The sequence below is a fragment of the Acanthaster planci genome, linkage group LG01 (genome assembly GCF_054643075.1).
Source record: "Acanthaster planci isolate LZ-2023a linkage group LG01, COTS_SCS, whole genome shotgun sequence".
In the NCBI taxonomy this organism is placed as follows: domain Eukaryota; kingdom Metazoa; phylum Echinodermata; class Asteroidea; order Valvatida; family Acanthasteridae; genus Acanthaster; species Acanthaster planci.
In genome coordinates this window covers 23113248-23138476 of record NC_141777.1, presented here as the reverse complement: position 1 = coordinate 23138476, position 25229 = coordinate 23113248, and the positions used below count along the sequence as shown (strand labels likewise).

The window sequence follows — 25229 nt, the reverse complement described above, 5'->3', positions numbered from 1 at the left end:
TTTAAAGAAATGATTTAGTATCGAAAGCGGAGCAACTTGTGGTTTTTATACTGTACTTCTCCAAGTTTCCAAACAACTTTAGACAGCTGTGTTTGTCACATTGTTTTCACTGGCCGTTTCCCCCTTAACATTTTCCCAGTAATTCTATAGGGTCGACGGGGACTGGCCGGTTTCCAATGAACCATGGAGTTAAACGATTTAGACAGCTCGAGCAAATGTTGCTATCCGATTGTTTCAAGCTCGATGCACTGAGAAAAAGAAGAGCAAGTGCCTAGTTCATAGCGGTGAACTCGGTGCTTTCGGGATGACGCTACTCGCTTGCGGCTATAACGGCTTTGGGGGCGTGCACTATCGCCGTGAGAGGTCGTTTGAGACAGGGTGCATGGGCCAGTAGAGGTGGGTCCGACAGGGAGATAGACCAGATGGAGTACGGTCATTGGTTATTTACTTCTATTCAGTTTGGGTTTTTGCCATTTGGTCTAGTATGGTGGGAGCACGGTTGTTCTTTCAAGTTGTTCTTAATTATTTGGATTTCCCGCATTGACGCACCTGACAACCGTACGCATGCTAAGGTAGTGGGTGAAGACTTTTCGCAGTAGAAAATGCTCCTGCCACAGCTGTGGATTTCATCAATTTCATACGTGATGCACTATGTCCTCTGCACCCCTCATAAAAAGCATGCGAGTAGCACTCAGCGCAGCGCGTTAACAGACATTTGCACTTTCCCCTTTACACATTATCACATTAGCCGGAACTGATGTTTAACCGTTTCAGTACGGGCTTTGCGGCGAGCTATATGTTAATATGAGGGAGTCCTGAAGAAGTGCAGCTCTACACCAACTTCATGCAAGTTACAAGCTCGGTGTCGTTGGAGCATGGCCCGCGGGGAGCTAGTGGGTCTGACTCCCCATGCCCGGGTGTGGTTGTCAGCTGCAGTGGCTGGCATTGTCTTACCTGGTGACCTTGTCGGGGGCCTCTCAGAGGGCTCCGCTTTCACGAAGCGAAACTTCTCATCTAAATGCCATCTTTTGTCGGTAAGTGCTGAAGTGGAATTTGATCAGATTCGGAGAACTGTACTGGAAAATTAGAGAGATTCTTGTTAGATCGTTTGTCTTTATTGATGTTTCAAGGCAATTTATACACCCTGTTAATTTTCCAAACAACTCAAGTGCGTTGCGACCCCGGTTAAGACATTCGATATTGATGAAAGAAACCCGACCCTTGGTCCTACAACGCTGTGCCATTGGTTTTCGCTTGAACTACTTGATTTGATGAGTCATTTCTCCATCGTCCACAATTAAAAGGTGTTTAAGTATAAGCACGTTGGTGCTGATCGGAACGACATTTCGTCCTTGGGTATTGGCTGGATCACAGACTCATGGTTTTTGTCACCAATGTGCTTTATTTATCGTAATGACACACCTCGAGACGGTTGCATTAAACCTCCGTGTTGGAATATGTAGACGTACACATACGGATGCTGCGCAATGTCGATAAATTGGTCGAACTCCCACATCATTTCCCGTTGGTGCTATTTCGAAAGAGCGTTACTCTCCAGGGCTACCGTGGTCCGGTGTAGACCCCTCTGCTCTTCACATTCCCTCAATAGATTGTCACGGTTTGTTTTGCCATAGCAACCACAACTAGCGGACTCTCGGTACAGTTTCGTTTAAGCCAAGTCTGTCATCGTGCTGGGTTCACGGAAAATCAAGGCTATTTAACATCTTCCTCTCCTGATGGATGGATCGATCGATGACCAACGATTGATTAACAGAAAATTATATATAAGGTTAATGGTCTGAAGATTTCACAAGGAATCTGTATTTTAGGAAATCCTTTGAATTTCCTGGCATCTATGTTCAGTTGCAGTGGTACTGATCCAGCTGGCCACGTTAACAGATACTTTGTAAAAAGCAAAAAATTTTAACGCATTCGTATGTGGTTGATATTTTCCATCTCGGAAAGACAACTGTGCTTCGAACTCAGAAAGGTACTTGATTTTTCAAATTGGAGGTGACATCGAACATAAAGATAATTCGCCAGAACGTACTTCAAATCTATTGTTCTTTAATGTGGCACAGAGCCAATTAGTTATGAGTTGAGTTAGAAATCTCTATGAGGGGAAGACCGAATCGAAATTAATTTCGCAAAGCAAGAATTCTTAGAACTGCTGGTCAGTCAATGGAGGGGTTGCACGTGACTTCAGTTCGACTGTTGTCACTATTTTTGGTAACGGCCCTTTCTCGTCCTGAGGACACTTTTGCCATGGCTGGACGTATGGGACAGTGATGATCTCAAAACTGTCAACGCAAGATAAAGAATCGCGAGGCCGTCACGGCCCTTGAAGTCTGATGCCCTGTTAGGGCGCCACCTATATGTCTTACTGGGACGCCGTTGTTGACAAATTGCCTGAATTAAATTACTGTCTTACGCACCGTTCATCATGAAATTCCTACGAGGCAGCATCGAAATCGTTCCCCTTGTAGTTTTCGGGGGCAAGAAAAGGATTAAAGGGGTACTAGTTTAGACCACTGTCTCTGAATCATCAAATACTTGATTCGTTTCAAATTTGAAAGATTAGTTTGACTCACGAGAACATCATCGTTAGAGTAAAATATTCTCTTATTCTGAAATGGGGGTTTGTAAGAGATTATCTGTGTAGTGCACTGAAAGTGTCCACGCAGTTCCACCTCTCGACGAGATTCACGAATAAGGCCCAAGCTATTGATGAAATAGTTCAAAATGTAGAGATCGAAGTAAAATCAAATACTGGCCAATCACAAAAATACAATTAATTTGGGCCTTGACTACCGCGTATAGCATTCACACCACAAGGAGAGGAACGGTAAATATAAATAGAGGAATACCTCTGTAGATGCCTGAAAATTATTAAACGACGAGGTAAATCAACTTCATCCCGTTGGATATGATGATTCAAAAGCATCCGGTTCAAGACAGCGCCCCTCGGGATTCAACTTGAGCGTTCACGGCTAGTAACCAAGGTTAACCATCGGCCTTCGCTGCACTCTGGGGGCTTCACCGATGCTTTATCTCATTCAAAACTGTTGACAAACTGCTCCAAATTTTCTGCATAAATCTGGTATTTCCCGCAATTCTTCCTTATCGGAGAAAAGTATCGGCATTTTTGTCGTCGAGCGGCTAGGCTAAGCGACTACGCGTGGTTGACGTCAAGAAAAAGGTTGCTGGACCTATATGAATGGACGAGGCGAGGACAGGCCAGTTTTGCGGTTGAATTGAAATTGGCGCCTTAATTGTATGAATGTCTCTCTTTAATCTTGTAACACAGCGAAGGCTGGACAAGATACACGAGACGGTCAACGAGGGCAGCATTACCTGTAATTATACTATACTAAAGAACGATTTCTACACATTTGTGTGTCGGACAACTTGACCTTCAGGAACTTCTGGAATTGACTGGAAATGAAAAAGGCCGCTTACAGCCCCCTTTCAATGAATTAAAACTATCGAACGATGACTTTTCGATGTTGCGGATTATTGTTTCTCTTAGAAGAAAATTGGAACATGTTGTAGGCTTATTAGAAAATTTTTGTGCCTTTCTTGTAGATAATTTACTTTTCAAAACTCTAACAGTTTTTGTTGGCTCCCCCCATGAGCAATCCGTTCAACTTGTAAAGTATGCAGGCAGCCCCCAAGTCAAGACATTAGATTGAAAAGTAGGCCTATGCCCAGCTCGAACCCAGTACCCAATTGGGTACGCATAAATATTCACACGTGGGATTTTATCGGGCGTTAAATCTGGTGCGGGGTGTTGAATAAGGCATGCGACACATTGTAAAATCCTATATAATGCAATACTTCATTTTTTTTAAAGACTGTAATCCCAGACGGCCTGACGTCTATTTTCGTTGAGCAAAGTCTTCCTTCTTGGGTGGGGAAACGTGAGTTTCCTGCAGGTAATAATTGTAAAAAGACGCTATGGATTTTCAGAATACAACATTCTGCTGGAAAAGTGTTACATTTGTGATGTGACGCAAGTGAACTACAAAACATTCTAGCTAAGTGTTGATACTATATTTGAAGAATGATGCCGTTAAAAAGTATTTTTAACAGCAATAACAGCCGATTCTTTCATAAATCTTGCGAATGTTTCTCTGGTAGTATGGCGTGGCATGTATGGGGGCCATGAACTGTCATAAACTAAGCGCTTAAAAGTCACTTACGACATACGTCAAATACCACTCGTTTGGGTGTCAAGTGCGTTGCGGGACCCCCACGAATTAACAAAGTATAGTAACTTTGCTTGTAAATGTTTGGCGCGTCTCGGTAAAATGTCGATGTGTTCATGGCATTAAGCTCTCACAAACAAGTCAGTTACCCGCGTTATGGATTCACTGAATGCATCGACCCGTGGAACCTATCTTGTCCTTTCAATCTTGTTTTAAGCACTTCTCTGTAAGGGCACACGCACTGACGCTCATGGCATTAATTTGCATGATGTTACTCTCATAAAGAACAAGCATGTCAAGGAGGTTGCTCGCTGTTGAGTAAGCCAGAATATAAAATATCTTGATTTTTCTCAAAATAACCCTTTTTCCATTGTTGCAGGCCGCAGTGTGACAAAACTCACGGTTTTGCTTTACGGCGTACCCAACGCGAAATCCGAGCGAACCATCGATACTGGTTACTTACACAAGTGAACCCTACACAAATAAATCCGCGCAGAAATCTGCATTCTTATAAATTTGATCCTACTATAAATGTAATTACAATTGTATTGTTATCGATGCTCTTGATATCCCTGGAATAAACATAGACGTGTCATTTTCTCACAAAGACTAGACGATTTTTCCTTTGATTGTTTTCAGCAACACAGAATAGAGATTCGATTAACTTTCTGTTTCATTTAATTGACCCGAACTAGCCTTAAGAAATACATGAAACACGAATTCCTCACAATTTCTAGAAAGTTGCAGTGCTTAATGCGAGTCACCGTGTTACCGAACTCGCAAATCGCACGCGGCCGGAACAAACCAATCAGTATCGGTCATTTGATCGCCAGCAGATGGTAAACTATGAATGTGTTCCAAAGCGAGAACTCTAGGACCTGTTTGTCGAGAGGGAACCGCACGAGAAAGCCATAAAAGGGAATCACTTGGAATTTTGTGTGTGGGGAAGGGGAGTTTCTTATGTGGTTCACACGTGATAGGGTCGTTAAGATGATTTTTCTAATTATTTAACCTGTATCCTCCGTCCGACAACCCACATAGAGACCCGGAGGCGGTTTAGCTCGTTGGCGGGTGCCCGAGGGACTAGCCAAGATTTTACCATTCTGCACGCAATCTGCGCAATGACTGAACTGGCTCCCAGGAAACGGCGGGATCACTCCCCCCACCCAAGATCGCTGGGGAATTCATTCTCCAAAAGCCATTACTCAAAATTTAATCTAGTCATTATTTGATGAAACGAATATCGAGGTATTCTGTAATACTAATAGGTCCAAGTGTCAAGTCTGAACACTGCCCCCCAAAAAGGATTTTTGAAAACTGGAAGTCTATAACCACAACTATAAATCTTCCTGGAGTGCCGTGCGTTCTGATTCTTTGTAGACACTGACCCAGACAGATCAATTTTGGCAACAATTTCTTGGCAGGTGTGAAAGACATCAGCACATAAGCGCTAGAGACTGGGTGGTAATTGATCTCATTAGGCAAGGTTACCCGCCGTTACCTGGTTATCACCACACTTAACAAGACGCGGCAAGTGTCACTTTGTGTGCCCCTACTAGGTCAGATAGTGGCTTGATGACCTGAGCGCGCTGATTAGGAATCCATCTTTCTCTGTATTGGCTGCAAAGATTTAACCGACCGCACATCGCACACAAGAATGCATCATCAAAATATTTGCGTAGAGTTGAACTCTGTTGACACGTTTTATAATGTGAGCTTCATTTGGCAGAGTGGTATATTTTCTTGTGTTAAAGAAATCGGAAAGCAGTCGCGGTCTTGCAGATGATCGATGATGACTCAACTATCAAATGCGATAACATTTGTGTCACGGGATGGAGAGGCAAGCATATGGTTGCAAAAATATCATGGGAAGACAACAATTTTGACCTTCAAACTAAATGCAAAATAAAAGCTGTAAACTTGCAGTTTGAAGTCACAGTGACAGGATGATAACATACATGTACATCGACCAGCATTTCCATCCAACCAACCCACTCAGCATAGCTGCGGTGTCGAATTAACACCGACATTATGGTGTTTTGATTGGACCAAAAGGCGTCACGTGGTGTTCATTTTAACACCTCGCCGAGTTCACTCGCCAGTACCACATTTCCTGAGGCAGTGCGCCACCGTAGACAGTCTACCGTGAAAACCGGTGAAAGGCCTGCCGAGATTCCTTGCTGAGGCTGCACAAGCCCGAGCAGCGATGGCAAATTTTGTCCCCTGGCTCTTGTGTCAAGTTGCTTATAACCAGATGTACATATTTTGAGATTTTACTGAAAAAAGGTATGAAAATGTATTTTTAAACTGTCGAAAAGAAACGCTGTCTCATCAAGGAAAAAGCAAAGACCTACAATAGACTCAGAATCAAAGTTCTGAAGGAAGTCTTCATGACTTGGCTTAACTTTTCTTTTCGCGCATACAGCTTGACCTCTAGGCAATTATTATGTGTAATTCGTTATACTTGTAGTCCTGTTATAGTTTCGCTGGCGGTGGAGCTTTTCTTTTCTGCATGAACTTTGGGGAATGTCGGCACACAGGGGCACAGGCCTTGAAATCTTGGTCCTGCCCGTCCTCTTTTAAATAGGTATGGTGGAGCTATGATAGAAGTTGTTGCGTCATAAGTCTAAACACCCAATCAAAATTATACGTCGTTTCATACAGAGGCAAGCACCACCCCTGTCCTTCAGTTTGGCATACAATTTATGTTTTCGGTTTCCTTTATTGTGAAACCAACATGACTTTGCTTCAGCCGTCACCAATTAAACAATGGTCATAAAAACCATTCATATTGTCGTCTGATGCATTGATTTATCACCAACGTATGCGAGGAGTAAATCCAAGACTATCAACGCTTGCTGGATGTTCGGAACACCGACCTTCGATTTATAGTTATATAGGATTTTGGTGGCGTTTGGACTAAGTTTTGTTCTCGTTCACGTCATAATCGTCTACCAATGAGGTACACATACATGATGTTAAAGTCATCAGACAAGCCACTACGAGTTCACCGTTCGTTTGACTTTGTTGGTTAGCCGACTTCCTCAAATGTGGTCATTGTTACCTTCGGTAATTTTCTGAAAATGTTGCCAGTTACCTATGGCTTACCGCAGGCACAGCTTGAAGGAAAGGACGCAAAATGCTGTGAAGGTTACGAAATCAAGAAGACAAGACAGCCGCACCAATGTTCACTTTTATAACTACTCTTTTTCTCTGAGAAAATATCAATTTTCCGAACCAACAGTTCCAGAGGACAGTTCAGAAGGAATAGGTTTCAACTTAAGCCCTTCCTTTACTTCGTTTTTTTCCTAAGCATTGTAAACAAATAAAATGTACTGGTGTTCATTGATGATAAAAAGTTTGCCGAACTTGATTTCATGTCCTTTCCGTGCGCCTTCAATGCTGGAGAATAATGGAGCATGAAAAGATTCGATGTGGGTCCATTTTTCTTATCTTGTTCCTTTTCCCTTTAGGGCAGTGCCGGTATGTGACGCACACTCCGTAACGATTAATATGGAGACCAGCTGCAGTCGTTCACTAGTGCATACATATGGCGGTGGCGCTATACCCAGTATATCTTTGACGTTGGAAGTATTATGTATGTATGTATTATGTACAGTCATTTTCCCAGTTCCGGATAGAGAAAATTATTCAATCTGATTCCAGCTCAAATAATCCTCCACTTCCAATGAAATGTAGTCAGTAGAACGCCTTGTGTGTAGGAGATACTACAAAATTATTTTTAATGTTTAAACTTTTGATTTGAGCTACCGACGAAAGTGACAAAGACACTTTTGCAGCTTCTGGACCGGTTTAACAAAATTCCTCATCGCTTCAAGAACTTCATTGTGCGTGTATCAGAATTCAAGTGGATTAAAAAGAGAACTTGCATACATTTCGACTCGACTTGTCTGGCTGCGCGCAGCGCGCGAACTACCCATTACGCCACATACAAATCTTTTACGCGCGTGTAGTTGAGGTACCCACTCATGTACACGCATTTGCATGCACGACCGGAAACTAGGAAAAATACTTTCAGGTTTCGACAAATTTAAAAAAAAACCAACAATTTAGACTCCAGAATATTCAGTTCGAGAGTTTATGTGTCTGTTGAGCTTGAAGGAAAAAAGGACTTGGAATCACGAGTATTTATTTTGTTACTGAGTTCTTTTAGGTCAAAGTTGATTTTTTATGTCGCCTCTAAATGTTTTCCAGCACCTGGAATCCCAATCAGAAAGTAGCAGTCTCTCCATTTGCAGCGATTAACGCGGACAAAACCAGCGCACAAACACGAACACGAAGCCTGATTTACCGACTGTCATCGACGCAGTGCCCATTTCCCCCTTTTATTGCATCTTTTGGGGTTAACTTGGAATCGGAAGCCATCGACACTAATGCACCATTAACTGTTTAGAGAACATCAAGTTTAGGGGGCATATACGTTTAAGTTGGCAGTTAATGTCACAAACTGCACGCTATGAAGAGTACAAACTGCTGCTTAAAGAGTTGAACGCATGGCATTTAGAAGCAAGTACCACTGGATATCTTGGCACGGTGGTTGTAAATCCAGCCATTCCAACCTCCTCTTGCTCTTAATGGACAATGTAAACCAATGCTCAAGTCAACTGAGTTGATGGGAAACACGCGGGCCTCGTATTTCACCGACAGAACTTCAGGAGTGTTTCATATAATATGGTGTGTTCGTTATGAGCAAATGGAAGTCCCGGTGGTGAATGGCGATACTTCAGACCACAGAGCGCAATCAAAATGACGCACACGAGTAGGACTACATTCTCTTAGAAGGGTTGTAATAAATTTGAAATAAGCATTGTGTGACAAATTCCAAATACAAGATATCATTTTAAGGATGATTTATACAGGACAATCAAGGCATTGGCGGGGGGGGGGCAGAGCTATACAAATCTCACACGTTTGATCGTGGGAGTTTTCTACGACCCTTTGCATTGCTTCTCTGTATTATCTTTCAGAATCATTGGGGAAAAAAAGATGGCGGGTGGGTTCGATTTCTATTAATCCCTCACACACAGCCACCCACCCCCACCAGCCGGAGTGCATCTGCACACGTATTTTCAGCTTCAAGAAAAACGTATTAAAAGGTTCTACTGGTTTTTGCCAGCTTGTGGACATTTGGTATCGGCAAATGCTGCACAGCAGAATGGTTTGAGCTCTTACATCTACAAAGAGATTGCAGAATACCATTGGATGTATAACACAGAAAAGATGCATATCACAAGCAGCTAACGGATAGGCCTACTCAGTTTAGAAGTTCTACGTATCAAAGATCGACTGAGTGTCGGCCGCTTTGTTTAAGCAACTGGCCCGCATGTGTGCAATGGGGCAAAACACCAGACAAAGGAATGAATTTGAATGACCAGCTGTCTTCTTCTAAATTTCTGTGTTGCGTGATTATCGGCCCAGCATGGAATCCAGTCCGTGCGGCCACAATGAACACACCTGGACCAGCAGCAAGAAATATGGAAACCATCTGTACGTGTAACTCGCTTTCATAATTCACTTCTTGCCGGTAGGTATTTCGCTTCAAACTTGAAACTCGTGACGACAAACATCGCCGAGGTCGACTTAAAGGAACTCTCCCCGAGCTGGGCTGAAAATAGAAATATTAGTAAATAAATAGAAACAATTATTAACAATAAAAAAAGAATGTTTCGCCTCCTGAACTTGGACGCTATTTTCCTTCAGAAATATTTTACGGTTTATAAACATCGGCAACTGATGAGCGGCAACACATTCCTGGGCCAGGTTCTACACTTCGTATTTATGATGGTCATGGAGTTTATTTACACACGCCGTATATCTTTGAAAACTCATATTCACGTGTTAAACAAACACAGTGTGTACCTGTGCAGAACATGACAAGTACTCCAAACGAAATGCCGAGGGGGTGCTATATGCAGACGCACGGGCAAATTCCAAGCGTTGATTTACGTTCGGTGCGGCACAGAGGTAAATGAAATATCGTACACCTTTGAATTGGGAGAATCGGTGGATGTTTTGAGTTCTCATCCTTTCGAATAACAGCAGAATAGTGCGGTGATCCGGCATTCAACGGTCACCGTGCTGGTCTGTTTTTTTTTCTTGGTTTTTCCGTCTGCTTCTTGGTTTCATTTTGATCTTGATTATGCTACTGCTCAGCGTGCATGAGGAGGGGTGTGTTCTTATTTTTCAAACCATAACTGTTGGAAAAAAGGTCATTAAAGAACAATGTATGCAGGTATTTTATCAAATTAACCAACACAAAGTAGACGATACAATTATTGTTTCGTTTGGTGTTTCGTAAAAGCACAGAGTAACAATGAATTTCAAAAGAATTTTAAACTCATTTACCCCCCCCCCCAAAAAAAAAACAAACTAAACTAAACAACCCCCACCCGAAAAAAACCCAAAATGCCGAGACACACGCTTTCTTTGGGTCACCTGGCATCGTTTCGATGAAATCATGGTTAAATCTTTCATAAATTCCCTGTAAACTAAGTCCTCCTTGTGTCTAACAGCTAATTGGCGGCCCTTTAATACTTCTAAGAGTTCACGGGAGAAATGAATGAAACTGTTCCCAACTAGGCATGTTACAGCACACTTAAAACTCTGAAAGATTCCGAATGAGGCCTATGGATACTAAGTCCGGGGTACATCTGGTGCTGGCACTATCATATCGTGGGAAAGTACAACGCAAGGGCGAACAAGTCTTCTGACCTACAAGGAAACCGTTGAGAAAGCACGTTTTGTTTTTGTATACCTGCGGAACGCTGAAGCCACCGGGGACGCCTTGGCGGCCGGGTGGGCTTTCATCCTTGGCGCGTCAGGGACACACGCACGCCAGTCGTTTCCTGTAGGGTTTTCTTACGCGCTGCCGTAGGGTTTCCGTGGGCTGCGTTAGTTAGGCGAACCGCAAGTGATTGCCCAACCGACGTGAGGGAAGGGGGCCCCCACAAACAGGAAGCTCTACATGGCCAAGGACAGACCGGGCTATTACCTAGATCCCTATCAACGGTTACCAAGTACATGTACCTCAACCACATCTTACTTAGCCAAATATAGCCGCCCAGTATCGGCCGTTTATACAGCAGCATGCAGTCCCTGCTCGAGTCTGTGACAGCGCGGCTTGCACTTCAATGGTCATAGCAAGCTACACTTATGCACCGTGAAAACACTGCTACCTGCCATTTACAAGTCACCGAGTTAATGCGGGGCACAGGGGAACCAACTGTGGTAACATGAATCATGACTGATCATTTGTGAACATACTACAGACATTGTCATTCTAAATAGAGCTTCGTGCATGTCAAGTTTCTACAGGGAATGTTCTACCGCTGCAGTGCGGCTGTTACTGTTAGTAAATTCCCGATTGATTTGCACTTGTAGGGGCTTATCACTAACATTGCAGCTCTTAACGCCCTAAACTCCATTCGTCGTGCATCCGATCCACTCCAAACCATACCCAACCTAAAACTACATTTGACCACAATCTCTCCAAAGCACCCGTCCTTTACAGTGAAATGCCAATTAACATAAAACAGTTACCGGTGTCAAAAAGACTACATGCACAGCACTGATCTAGCACCACAAAACGGTCATACAACCATCACTCTGCAGTACCAAACTACTTCGCTTGCTAGTATTGAATTTTTTTCACATGTGTTTTTTGTGCAACTTCAGGTGTTTAGTCCTCTTCTACGTATGGATCTATTGATTGGTACCCCTTTGGGGTTTAGCGTATTGAAAATTCCACTTTTTAAAACATTCAAAATTGTTCATGCTTTTCGAGACAACTGAGGGCGCCGTTGCAGTGACATCAAGGGAAAGACACTGTTTATTGTTTTATACATTTTTACAATAAAATTGTGAAACAAAATTTCGCTCAGTGAAAACATTTCTGGAAACGAGCGATTCACAATAGCGCGTGTCCAATGCGCGTTTGGAAAGGGTCAACAGATTTCGCACATTGTGATTGGCCAACGCAAACTCTTGGAGGCGCGCTATTGTGAATCGCCCGTATCCGGTTCGTGTGACGTCACTTCAGTTTTAACAACGCTCAGTGCACATGCACTGCACAGAGTTACATGCATTGATCGCCGTTTACATTGAACCATGGAATCGGAAGTTAACACACAACTTCAGCGATCGTCCAAGAAAAAAGAAAGGAATTCAGGCCATTATAATAATTATGAAAAATTCCAGCATCTTGTTTATGCACATATCAATGCGTTGTAACATTGCGGTTTTCTCCCCGGGACGACATTACAATTTTGCACATGAATATGGAAATTGTCATTAACAGGAAAATAGGAAAACCAAATTACCCTATAAAACGGCAACAAAAAACTGAAATCAAGTTTTATGGAGACACAAAGGTGCATTTTTAATGGTTGTATTTAGAAGGAGTCGCACCGCATTGACCCTTGATTGCAGTCAACAATGGCAAGTCGATATTAAACAGGATCGACGCCGATCTACAAGTACATGTACAACTATGGCTTATCGGACTGGATATGTCTAGACGTTTGTCTTGAAGGGGTGGAGAGGGGCTGGAGGCTGTAACACCTGGCATTAATTGGTTTGAAAGCTTCCCTAAAATCGTCCAACATTCTTGGAAAAAGTTTACAGAGAAAAGCACCCGGATCATGCGGGGTAAGCGGGGAAGGGGCTATTTCGCGGAAGAACCCCTCCTATTAATAGGCTCACACTTTGTTGACAGCACCGTCTCCGCAGTCGGCCGGACGTCTGGAGACAGCGTCTAATGCATGACACGTACTGTGGATGCCGCCAAATCGCACAAAGCCCCGTTTCCGTTTGACATCGCCCCAATTCCCTCCAGTGACACTTGAAGAGAAAATCAAACCGCTCCACAAACTATATCGTTCCTCAGACGAGATCCTCTCAAAGATCTGACTTTCCTGAATAACAAGTTATCCTTTTGATTTTGCTATTGCTATAACCTTGGAAAAGTTTTATTGATTCTGATGGAAACTCAACAGTAATCCTCTCTTTGCGTCAGCAGCCTTATCATATTCTCTCCACTGCACTTTTGTTTCATCAATAGATGTCTTAAACACTCATATTTCTCTCTCGCCATCATGTATCAAGGGGACCGACAGAAATACACGACAACGTGAATTTTCAGAAACCAGCGGCTTCCGAAGACCAAAGCCCACGGGGCAAGACAAAAAACACCGGAGCAGCGTGGTGTTTGTACAGGGGTTGATTCCCCTCCAAGCCATGGCAACAAGTTGTGTCAGGACACATGCCCGCTACACGGCTCGTTGGTAAACAGTCGACGGGGAGGAAACAGATCGGCCTGAGGGACAGTTGGATGCAAAAACAGTCCCTATTGGGAAAAATAACCAAGCTACGAAGCAAGTCCCACATACTGAACAAGCGCCACCACAGAATACCTTCCACTATTTGATCAACAGATGTCCATGGACTTGGCGCGGATCCACCCCCAATGTAAAGTTAAAAAAATAAAAATATAAAGAAATGAAATAACAATCACGGTAATAGTTACAAGACGAGATCCTGTAAGGCCTGTATGTGATGCATGTGCCTACCTGTCCGCAACAATTGGACATAAAAAGCTGACAGGTCCGATGACCTCCCATTGGAAAAACTCCTGGATCCACCCCCCGCTTGGTCAACTGACAAAGTTAAGAGAACGTGAACAGTCAGGGAAATTATAAGAACCGTCCAAATTCTGGTGCTCAATGAGACAGCCCCGCGCGCTCGTCAAGCAACATAGACTGGAAGGTACAGGTATTCAGTAAATGTCACCTTAAGTTTGGTTCATCTGTGACAGGCCCGAATAAGTTTTGCGTTTCCATGCCGGTTGAAAAATTATACACCCACGCTGTAAACCACACTCACAGGATCACGCATGACAATCGTTCATTTCATTGCTATTTGAGCCACACCACAAATAAATTAGTGACTCCTTGAAAACACCCAAAGTTTAGAGGCGTTAAACTTTTCGTAGAACGGCAGCCTTTGCGTTTTTTGGTCATTTTGGCGGTAAAAATGCTTTGAAAAGACCACCATGTGACTGCGTGTGCATCGCAACGACAGAAACAACGCCCTGCCCAAAGTGTGACACGCAAGTTTGTCAGTTGCTTTGTTCTTATGTGTTTGCGTCTTGAAGGGTTGTGTGAATGCGAGCGTACAATCCTTGATAGTTCAATCATGAACTCCGGAAAATTTCACAACGCAGAGTTGATACATGTGCACACATTTAGCAAAAAGCTTCGCTGGGAGCAGAAGAGAGCTATGAACCGCAAGTACAGGCCTATTTCACTGCCTATACTAAAGTGATTCCCGATTTTGCCGCACTTGATGCAAATACGAATGCTTCTTGGGTCAACGTACCCCGAGCTGGGAGTACGCTGGGGGGGGGTCTGACAGTCTCTGAGCGATGGACGAAGCTTCTGTCTAATAGGCGACATGAAACTGGGGGTTGTATTCTTTGGCAAGAGCAAACAAATAGACTTTTAAACTGTTGGTTTCATGTAGAGGCGTTCCTGCTTTATTATATTAATAACAGGAAGCTTCAACGGGAACAAGAAATGGATATATACCGCTAAATTAAGCTTATAAAACTACACTCAGTCGTGTATCTCATTTGAACGTGAATTATACGGACGGCATATGGTGGACGGTGTCACTCAAAGGTGATAATATACAGATAAATAGAAACAACCATTTTCTTGTTACAAAAAGGTACAATTCATTACCTTACACAAGCTACTGAATAAAGGAATCTTTAATAAGAAAGCTTTGTTATGGTGTAAATATCGATTATTTAAAACCCTACCAAAACTTGTGAATATAAACTATGCTAAACAAACGCAACTCTTTTAAACTTATGAATTGGTAATTAAACCCAAATCCAACGGCGAAGAATATTATCAAATATTATTTTGTTATAACACAGGTACTTTGTTATAAAAGTGACACAAAATAAAGCATCCACAGAGAACACGCAATCTACACACGTGTGATTGAAAATATTCTTTATACTGGCAAGACAGTTTGGACACTTAAAGCAACACACTATTAGTAAAAAAATGCTCTCTTGCTTCATTAAAATCAGGTCTGGAAATGAAAGATGTCTCTACCAATGAAATAACTATATTACATTTGTATCTGTAAACTACAGTAAACCCATAGACGATTGAAGCGAACAGTACCAAGTCCTCATTTTTCCCCACATGGGTCCTCGGCTGAGCAATTACATGTAAATCTGCTACAGCAAGATTTTCAGCTCAGCTGTTCCATTGAATGTGACTGACCTGATTGGTTACACTTCAACCATGAGGGAACCTTCTTTCTATCGCACAATTTGTTGCCAACTTTGCAGGGTTTTATCACTGCTTGAAGATTTTCATGCTCATTTGGATGACAAACCAAACCAAACGTCTTTTTGGAACCTTAAATATACACCTTGAGTTATATTCGATCTGTGTGCAAGAATCCCATGAATCGTTGAATATTGTAATAATGTCAAATTTGGAATACGTTCTGTGGCCAATGGCGGTAGAATGATTTTCAAAGGGGGAGGAAGTGTGAAACCGTCAGACACTGGCCATTAATAGATCAGTCCATGAAGCCCTGACTCATTTTAGTAACTGCTAAGTATGGGGGCATGCCCCCTCCCCAGTGTGCGTGTACGTGAGTTTGTTTCTGCATTCAACTGGGGACCCTGAACAAAAGAGGACAATAAGGTCCCGATTGACAGAGGGTCCCCGATTGACAACTGTGTACAAAACATATGGGTGGTCTTCTAAAAAAGTTAAAGTACAAACAAAAGAGGAACACTAGGGGGTCCCCAGTTGCAGGCAAATACACACTTGGGTGTGTGTGGGGGGCAATTGGCCCCCCTTCTGCCACCAGTGCCTGTTTCTTACATGTAGCTTCTGGCATTGCCATTTCAAGCAAAACATTATAATGTGCACTATGTGGTCATCACATTGTCAATTTACTGTCAATGTACCCTAGTTTCAACAAATATAAAAATTGAACTCAATAACTCGTAGAGCCGATTCTTGGGTGTCATTTCTGTGTATCCTTTCAGAGTTTGTAGGTTTTCCCAAGGAGCACAAAAGGAGCCAGACACCATGTCCTGGTCACACTCAAGACTTGACCTGGGGAGGAGGAAACTTTCAACAGCTTCCATCCCACAAGCCTACTACATGTATCATAACTGGCACATTTTTAACGCATCCATAAACCAAAATCTGTAGATTTATACATATGGATTCAATCAAATGAAGTGAAAATTGTTCAAAGTGAACTAGGATTGGTTGAGAGTCAATATAATCCTATAAGGCTGATGTGACAGTCTGTCAATGACATCTTGGCCATACCTATTGGCACTTATCTGTCTTGCCGTTGGTCAATGGTCTTTGTTTCGATGGTATCATCCTCCCCCTTGTCCCCCAGTCTGAGGGGTGGGGTCAACAGGTCCCAGATCCTGACATTACCGTCATCACTACAGCTCACAATACGGTCACCAGAAACCTGACCAAAAAATGGTATTAAAAGTTACTGAACATGTCCTGAGCCAATGCAGAGGGTCTTGACACAACTAAAACAAAGATGACAGGTTGATTGCAGACTTTGTGCATTTACCATAACTCTTCTGAGCTGAGAATACTGCAAAATGGTAAAACAACTAAAATTAAGAAACCGTATACACGGGGACCCAATTTCAGTCAGATTCCCCATCGTTATGTATTTATTTGAAAACGTTAAATTTAAAGAACCAGACTCTATGCTACAATTTCATTCCGACCCCCCAAATCACCTGGTACCATTCCATTAAGGGTTTCGAATGTATACAATACGTTCAGGAATACCACTGAAATTGGGTAGCCCGCGAATAGGGTCTATTGCCTAAATATACCCTGGACAAAATGTTTATGATGGGCATTTTTACATATTGTATGATGATCTCAGTTATTGCTGAGGGGAAAAATAGTACCTTTAAACTCATATCTCACCTGAAACTAATTGTCCAATAAGGACAGCAAAAGATGTATTTTGACGATGCAGTTTGGGTATAAACATAAAATACCCTACTACAGTCCACTGTTGTGGCTTGTTCCTTGCCCTCTATCTCTACTGAACCTGGCCATGGATTGAATGCAAAAATTATATGCATAGCTAGGGCCTCTTAAATTTTGACCTGATTGGTGCTGGCATCCCCAAGATCGACTCCATGTTTATATTCCTGCCTCATCTTAAAACTGACACTTCCATCATGACTTAGCTTTCAAACTTGGCTACGCTAGACAACAAGTTGAATGGACTTTTCGGAAGTCAGTGGCACAACACAACTGAGAAACAAATTAGAGCATCAATACAAGTTTTCAAATGCAGGTTGGTACTTCCTGAAGTGGCTGCTCTCAAACCAGCTGGAAGTGATTTTGCACGATGCCATCCCCTCTCAAAAGCAAGAATCCCAGTTAGAATTCATTCAGCAGACTAAATCTATGTTGAATCGTAACCTGCCAGCATAATTTTGGAGGTGGTGGAACTCGAAGCTAGATATCTCTGGATAAATACTGCATTTCAATAATCCGGCAGAGGCCATGAGAAGTGGAGGTGATTACCGAGTGAAACCAGTTATCGAGGAAAAAAAGTGTGAAAAAAGGGTTGCTCAATAATTGAAAAAGGAAAATGTTTACCGCCACTGGAGTAGACGATTATGAAGATCACCCCAGTAATTTGAATTTCAGATGGATAAGGCCTATGAGTGTGGTACCGACGGTTCATGATGGATCTCCCATGTGCACCAAAAGGGCACCTCACTCACTAACGGAAGTAATGGGAAGTATAAGGATGGTGCGAACAACAAATGTTGTGGAAGGTCTCATTCAACACATTCAAGGTACACTGCAGGAGAATATTTTCAGGGAAGAACCTGTGTGCATTTGTTTATCACTGCATGAGCACCCTTTCTGGTGAAAAACTGATTGTATTTATTTATACTGTACAACTTTGCTTGTTTTGTCTTGTACTTAGCTTTTCAGCTATTTACTGTATACGTGTACATGTAACTTGACTAATTTTTTTTCATTTTTGCTGGATTTGGTAGCAATTGACCAAAACCGAGTTTCATTTTAAAACGGAAAACACTCTCTGGACTCAATCCAAAAAGACCTCCATTGATACATATGAAGAACGGACTTTGGAATGCCCAAGGCATGGCAAAAATGTCAAAACCATCACCCAAGCAGTGTCACTCAAAAGTGCCGGTAACTTACTGGTCCCCTTGTCTTATGACTGGATCAATCTTTCTCCCCAAATGCTCAAAGCTCTTAATGAATGTTTGATGCAGTATGGATTGACTGACCCCACCCATGCGATGTGTTATCAACTTATCATCTTTTTTAATCTGGTGCATAACTAGACCAGGAAATGTGGAGGGATTCAAGGGGGAAGGGATCACAGATCCATTTCCAAGTTAAAATGACGATGAATTTCTGCAGAATTGTATCTTTCCGCTCCACATGGCATTTTGATGGATGGGAAGAACTACGCATCCAAGAGGGTGCACTTTTTTGATTGAAGCCTAATGTAGTTAAATGTGTTATCCAGCGATGACAGAGTAAAATACTTATGTACATCTATTTGGTAATTCGCCCAAGGTAATTGGTGCAATGAACTTTTGTGAAGGCCAAACATCTTCTGGGAAAATCATGAATCAGATGATCAGTCAAATGCCAAGTACTCAATTGCTCTCTGACATCCCTGTCACAATGGAAATCATGAATAAACATGAAATTTGAAGTTCACAACTGTTACCACTTTTTTTGCAAAGAATTCATCACACTCCTGACACCAACCCTGAATGTGCACTCAAAGTTTTGATGCGACCCAATGGACAGTTTACAGCTACCGGTATCCTCTTTTGATCTAATCCCAAAATGGCAGTACTCCCGCTGGGTTGCAGAGGCCATCAAAGAGGTGTCTCAAAGAGAATTCATGCAGCCCCGGCCATTTTGAGGCGTGAAGAGCAATGATAAAAGAGTTGAGGAGCTTTGACAACACCCGGCACGAGCAACACTCAGCCCAAGAGAATTTGGCTGAAACCTTTCAGTTGATTGGAACAAAATAGCTCGGGCGGGCTCTAGAAATAGGCCCCTATGGCTCCAGAATAACAGTCTCCATCTCTGGCCCGCACCTGCATATCAACTGTAAAGTGGCAGAAGGCCCAAAAGTCTACCATGGCAACGCACCATCAATTCAGCACCTTTTGCTTTCCTGCAAAGTGATCAACGCCATATTGCTTTCTTGTTGGTATGTGTCTCATGTTAGAAGTTTCCTCAAGAAACAAGAAGACTGATGTCCACATGTGGGGGAGAGCTGTTGTATGTGACACAATGTGTAATGCACTCAATCTCTGTGAAGACGAGGGCCTAGAAATGGCCAACGTGATGAAGCCTTATGCTGAAGGAATACATTGCTACCAAGGTAATGAGGCTATGTTCATCATGTGCCCATCAGCTCCATACTGGATAGAGAAGTTCTTGCAATAAAATCAATGCCTTTTCCTTTCAGAAATCAATGCATGTCACACACATAAGGCAGGGTGTTGCATAACAGCCAGCACAAATTTTGACAGTTTGGATCTCAATCTCTGCAATAATTTCCACACTTGGAGAGAAGAGTGAAGCTTCAATTCAATTTCTTCCAGAGAAACAAAACTGAAATCTTCAGATATTGTGAACACCCTGGCATGCCAACAAGAAAATTGGCAAGAGCAACAATACTTTTTCAAGGAACCAATCACATCCAATGGACAACACTTTCTTAAAGTCACAACAAGTTCCAAGCCAATGACAGATTTTCCTGTTAATGGCTATTGAAGGTGTCTTTCGCAGGGATCAGCATCAATTACACACATCCCTCCAGAATTTTACGAGCAAAATATCTGCCAGAAATCTGGTGAGGGAATCTGCCGTTTTCCCGGTGGCTTTTCTGCACTGCCATTCAGAACTGTACACACCAAAACTTGGCATCTGATAACGCCTATGACAAATCCTTGGAGTCTTCATGCGAGGTGCCCCTCCCAATCCATGTCTTCTATCTTAATTAGAGTTGATGAGGCAAGATATATTGCAGTGAGCTTTTGGCTAGCCACAGATAAGCGGGTCTGAGTCAGGGGGGCAAGTCTCTGGAGAAGCAGTGTGCGGTGTCAGTAACCTGGGCATGGGTATTTTGGAATACTCACACTTCAGGCAACCGTGGGGAGCATCAGGTTGTTGGACATTCTAACTTTCCTGGGTTGTGCTCAGAAATGAAATCCCTTAAAGAACTCTTTCCCTGCCTCCCTGGCTACTTGACCCATATCCTGGGGAACAATGTGGTGCTCCGTTTGAAGAAGGGATGGATATGTGGATTTGGAAGAAAAACCATTTTGAAGGGAAGCAAGGGAAGTTTCTACTATTTTAAAACTGCAAAAACTACTACTTTGCCAAAACTTTGTTCAGTAAGAAAACTTTAAATGATTCTTTGAAAGGTGAACTTTTACATCACCCCAGTGATTAGAATGAACACCCCAGTTGATTAGCCAAAATTAATTAGCAAAGATATCTGTCCCTTCGTAAGAATGAAAATCCACTTTTGCTACATTTTCATCCCTCTGTTCAACCTGTTTTCCCATAGGGATGGGTCACACATGTTTACGAGTGCATAGCTGACATATTTTGTGGCTTCTGCTATGCCTTCTGTCTTTGCCATTAGCAAATCATGGAAAGTAGTCAGAGCCTTTAGCCATAAAATGCTCATTTTGGACACATCCTGCTATCAAAGGTGAATTGAGGGTGGTTTGGGGGAAATAGGGGATGTCAAGAGTCTTTAGCAGCTGTAAGCTCCAAGGAAGGGGAGCCCGAGGACTAATGTGTTGATGGCAACTGCATGAATGTGCATACATCTATTTTCAAATAGAAGAGCAGAGAGACTAGACAACCTTTTTGCACTCCTTACATTTTGTCTTCTTTCAAAGAGATGCCTCCTCCTATTTCTGACTAATCCTACCATGAACGATTACATATGACCTAAAGTGTGTAATTAGTCCCAGGTGTGACTGCCTGAGGCGATACAATGCCTAAAACATCAGCCCAATGTTAATTTCAAAATATAGCTGAAGTACATGTGTTTGTAATCGTAATGTGAAGATATTCTGCAAGAATGCAAAATAAAGAGAGAAAACAGGACTGTTGTTAGCGTTACCTACATGTATACCTGAACAATGAGAATGGCAAAAGGTCTTTAACACACAGCATGTAAGAAATGTGGACAAACAAACGCTGGGTTTTGCAACAAAACTTCCTCATTTTTTCTTTGATTTCAAAATGAACTGTTTGTATGTGTTTGCAACTGATCACATACACAGGTCTCTTTGAAAGTGAAGAGAAAACGTGGAAATTTTGTGAAAAAATTCAACTTTTATATCTTGATATGCACAAACTATTTTTACTTTGCATCTTTCCACTTCGTTATAAAAGCATGTAGGTTTTATAGCTCCCACATGAGGTCAAATTGAAATAATTATAAGGCATACCTTAACATCCCGGACGGACCCTTTGTGGCCATGTAGTGCCCTCACGCATGTCATGCTGTACAAGTCCCACTCTTTAATGGAGCCATCGCTGTGAGGAATATACAGACACAATATCTTGCTAAATACATGATCACACAATCATCACAACACTGAACATACTGAATTACCTCCAAGCTAAAACTCCAAAACAAGATGTGATAATTTTTTCCAGCTGCTGCAAGAAACCTATTGGTGGTGACTCAAATGTGAATGAGACACAGTTTGTGGGGAGATGTTTTTAACTGATGTGATGGCTATAACATTCACCTACCAAAATGTGACTAAAGTCTCCCGCTGAAAGGAAAAAAATTGAAGTAAATCTCAACTTGTGGAAAAACCTTTGTTGGTAAATGTGATACATGTACATTAAGTACACAGGATGTTTCCCTTCGCAGCAATGTAAATATTGATTTTTTTTTACCCTAACCCCCTTGGGTGTGTGTAGCATCCCATTGAAATTGAAGGATTTAGGAGGGGAAATAATAATAATTATACTTATTTGGGTTTTCAAATTAAAACCTAATACTATCGGGTGAAAAACTAACAAATATTTAAAAACAGACAATAATAGACAGTGTGATAGCCAGGGAAGCTAAAAGTTTAAATTAATCTGTCGCCGAAAGGCATATGTCTCCCAAAAGAAAGCAACAAACGTAAAATGTCAAGTGAGACAAGGTTTGAGCCTACAAGATTCTCCTCCCTTGAAGTACTAATAACTACCTCCATGTACATGTACCTGTATCTAAAAATTCACAGAGAACCATTCGATCATTTCTAAGAACAAGAACGTGCCAGTGCATAACCTTTCCAAATTCATGTGGGCTGAACTAAAACCACTGACTATCAAGGCAGAATTTTTCAAGGAAAAAAAATTCTCGTTGGGAGTTTGGGATTATTCCTGGAAGTGCTTCTTGTCTGTGATGTTACACATATTACAGATGAGGTAAAGACGTCATTACAGGGCACTCCCTGTAACAGTGTGAACAGAAATCACCAAAATCTGGTACTTCTTGCACAACAGAAAGAAGGAACAGTGAACAAGTGTACATAAATGTATAATTGGCAGTCCAGGTGCTTTTTCGAGAAAAAGTAGAACCTGTAAAGTGTCTTTCAAAGGGCACTGTACGACTATGTCTTTCTTTTTACCCTAAAGACAGGTCACACTGATCCAAATGTTTTTCAAATTGGCTCTGCAACATAAAAAGCAGATCAACTTCAATCTAGGTTGGTTATAGGAGACTATTTCGAAAAGAACTGGATAATATTACTACATGATTTTCCCCGAGCAAAATGAAGTCAAGAGACATTTTTCTCACTTTAGCGGAGTGACCCAGTTCTGTGACTCAAGTAAACAACTCTGCCTTCTGCCACAAAAGCAACTGTTGAAATGAGCACAACACGCCATACAGTTTTTCACCTGTCACTAGCAATTTAGAAGTATATGGACATGAAATTTTACACAAATTCGTATTGCCATCAGTCAGGTATTCGGCAAAAGTGGATGAAGCTGGCATGGTTCTTGTAATGCCATGGACACTTGATGAGGATTAGTTGGCCCTTCAAATGGAAGGCGAAAGGTCAGTGACACTCGACATTTTGTGGGTAAGGATCCAGAGGGGGGTCAGACTCGGGAACACAGCGCCACCAGCAAAAAAACAGAAAAGACATCCTTCTCTCCTTGAGCTCATAAACCAAGCAAGAAACGAGCGGAAGAGAGAGAATGTACAATTGTAAATGTTTACATCTTGTGCAAACTTTGCGGGACCGGATGACAGTGACTATGAAGAATTAAGTGCCATTATTCATCATAGCGTTAACGCTTACCAACACTCCAAATGAGCAATTTGTTGGAGAGAGGGCCAGCCCGGCGTGGGCCAGCGGCACTTGTTACAAACTGACGGAACTAAACAAACCTTGTGATTTACAGCAAATCATCAAGAGGTCTCATAACAGCCAATCACTTTCATGAAAGTTAAGTGTATCATATTGCAGTTTGTTTGCCATCTGTCTAAGGTTCAGCAGCAAAAATAGAATAGGCTTATCAGAACAAATAGTCCACATTTTTCCCAGCCAAATTTACTTTTTTTGCCGGATGTTTGCAACTGCGCCAAAAACGAGAACAAAATCAAGGCATGCATTTCTTAACACAGTCAGACCCCATCTCCTGACATTTTGAAACTAAGGCCTGTGTATAATAATTCATGTGGCGCAATCGCTTTACGTCTACAAAAGTGACAAGGAGAGATTACAGTTTTGAAAATATCTACACAATCATGCCAGGCATAAACACCTATAGAGGGTACCAGTTTTGAAATATCTCAAAGGAATTACACATTGGTTGTTAGTAAAACTTCAGTGAAAAACAAAAATGCAAACTTAATGCTGTAGCACGCCAGCTACTTCATCTTCTAATAAAATGCATATTCTAAACAGCTTTTACCAGATCAAGAACTAAAGTTTTCCAAAGGACTTGAGAAGATTTACATTTCGATTCCAAGTCAGAATCATAGTTCTGTATCTTACGATCCCTGTTCGTACCATTCTCAAAAGTCAAACATTCACACATGGGGTCCATTCTTGCTTCTGCTGCAAATCAAGTTAGTTTCATTTTTTAGAAATGGAAAGCACTTGATGGGGTATCTGTACATGTAAATCTAATAGGGATGTTGAACGCAGCACACCAACTTAACTGTTGTCGTGATGAATTCTTCAGAAACTAACAGCTGACAAAAATGTCAGGTACCTAGATCCATTTTCAGAATTAAGTTCAGATTTCAACACACCTTTTCTGAGAGACGGGTACAACTTTTTATCCCAAAATACTGACATACCATGAGTTCGAAACAGGAGGAAGCCTTTGCTATGCATCAAAAGCTAATGCTTTGTTTTTGAGTCCAGTTGCTGACAATTTCATATGATTGAGATTGCAGAAGAGAGTACATTAGCAAGGGTACATGTAGTCATCAAGAATCTGTGCCGTCAACATACATGTACTTTGCTTTTGCTACGACTTGCCAGGATTTTAAAGTTCTGTGGGTACCCAACTGTTACAAAAACAGGTAGGCCTACACGTATGTTGTTCCAGTAAAAAGACAGCTTGAAACCTTACACAGTTTGTGGCTTCTCAATTCGATCATTTTTTTTGTAACTTTACTTCAAGAGCTCAAGGCAGTCTATGAAATATACACCATTCACTTGTTTTTCCATCCGGGAGAACCCTTAACTGTATCAAGTAAAATAACCCCTCCTTTCTGTACTTATCGTATATCAATCACGACAAAAATCAGTTTAGCAGCTTTGGACGAAATGCATGACTTCTTTTTGAAAGAGCGATGCAAACATCGTGCTGTGGGCCACTCCAAGATTGATGGTGATCCTTTATAATG

General features: G+C 41.9%; 1 protein-coding gene and 1 long non-coding RNA gene across 5 annotated transcripts in view; one reads left to right on the top strand and one right to left on the bottom strand.

Annotated features, from left to right (window-relative positions):
- The first annotated feature begins 500 nt into the window (after positions 1-500).
- Positions 501-14705, top strand: LOC147800557 (uncharacterized). Of its 2 annotated transcripts, none has more exons than XR_015426209.1 (2): positions 501-1034; positions 13332-14705. It is a non-coding gene; the product is annotated as an uncharacterized LOC147800557 (long non-coding RNA). The 2 variants fall into 2 exon arrangements; XR_015426207.1 differs by lacking the exon at positions 13332-14705 and adding an exon at positions 7682-7784.
- Positions 14706-14737: 32 nt separating this feature from the next.
- LOC110978414 (uncharacterized) overlaps positions 14738-25229 on the bottom strand; it is a 45668-nt gene continuing 35176 nt past the window's right edge. For all 3 annotated transcript variants that reach the window (XM_022233402.2, XM_022233404.2, XM_022233403.2), the window contains 2 exons: positions 21805-21892; positions 14738-16754 (listed from right to left, as the gene is read on the bottom strand). In XM_022233402.2, the coding sequence (XP_022089094.2) occupies positions 16611-16754; positions 21805-21892 (232 nt within the window). In that variant the 3' untranslated portion in view covers positions 14738-16610. The remainder of the gene's footprint in view (positions 16755-21804; positions 21893-25229) is intronic.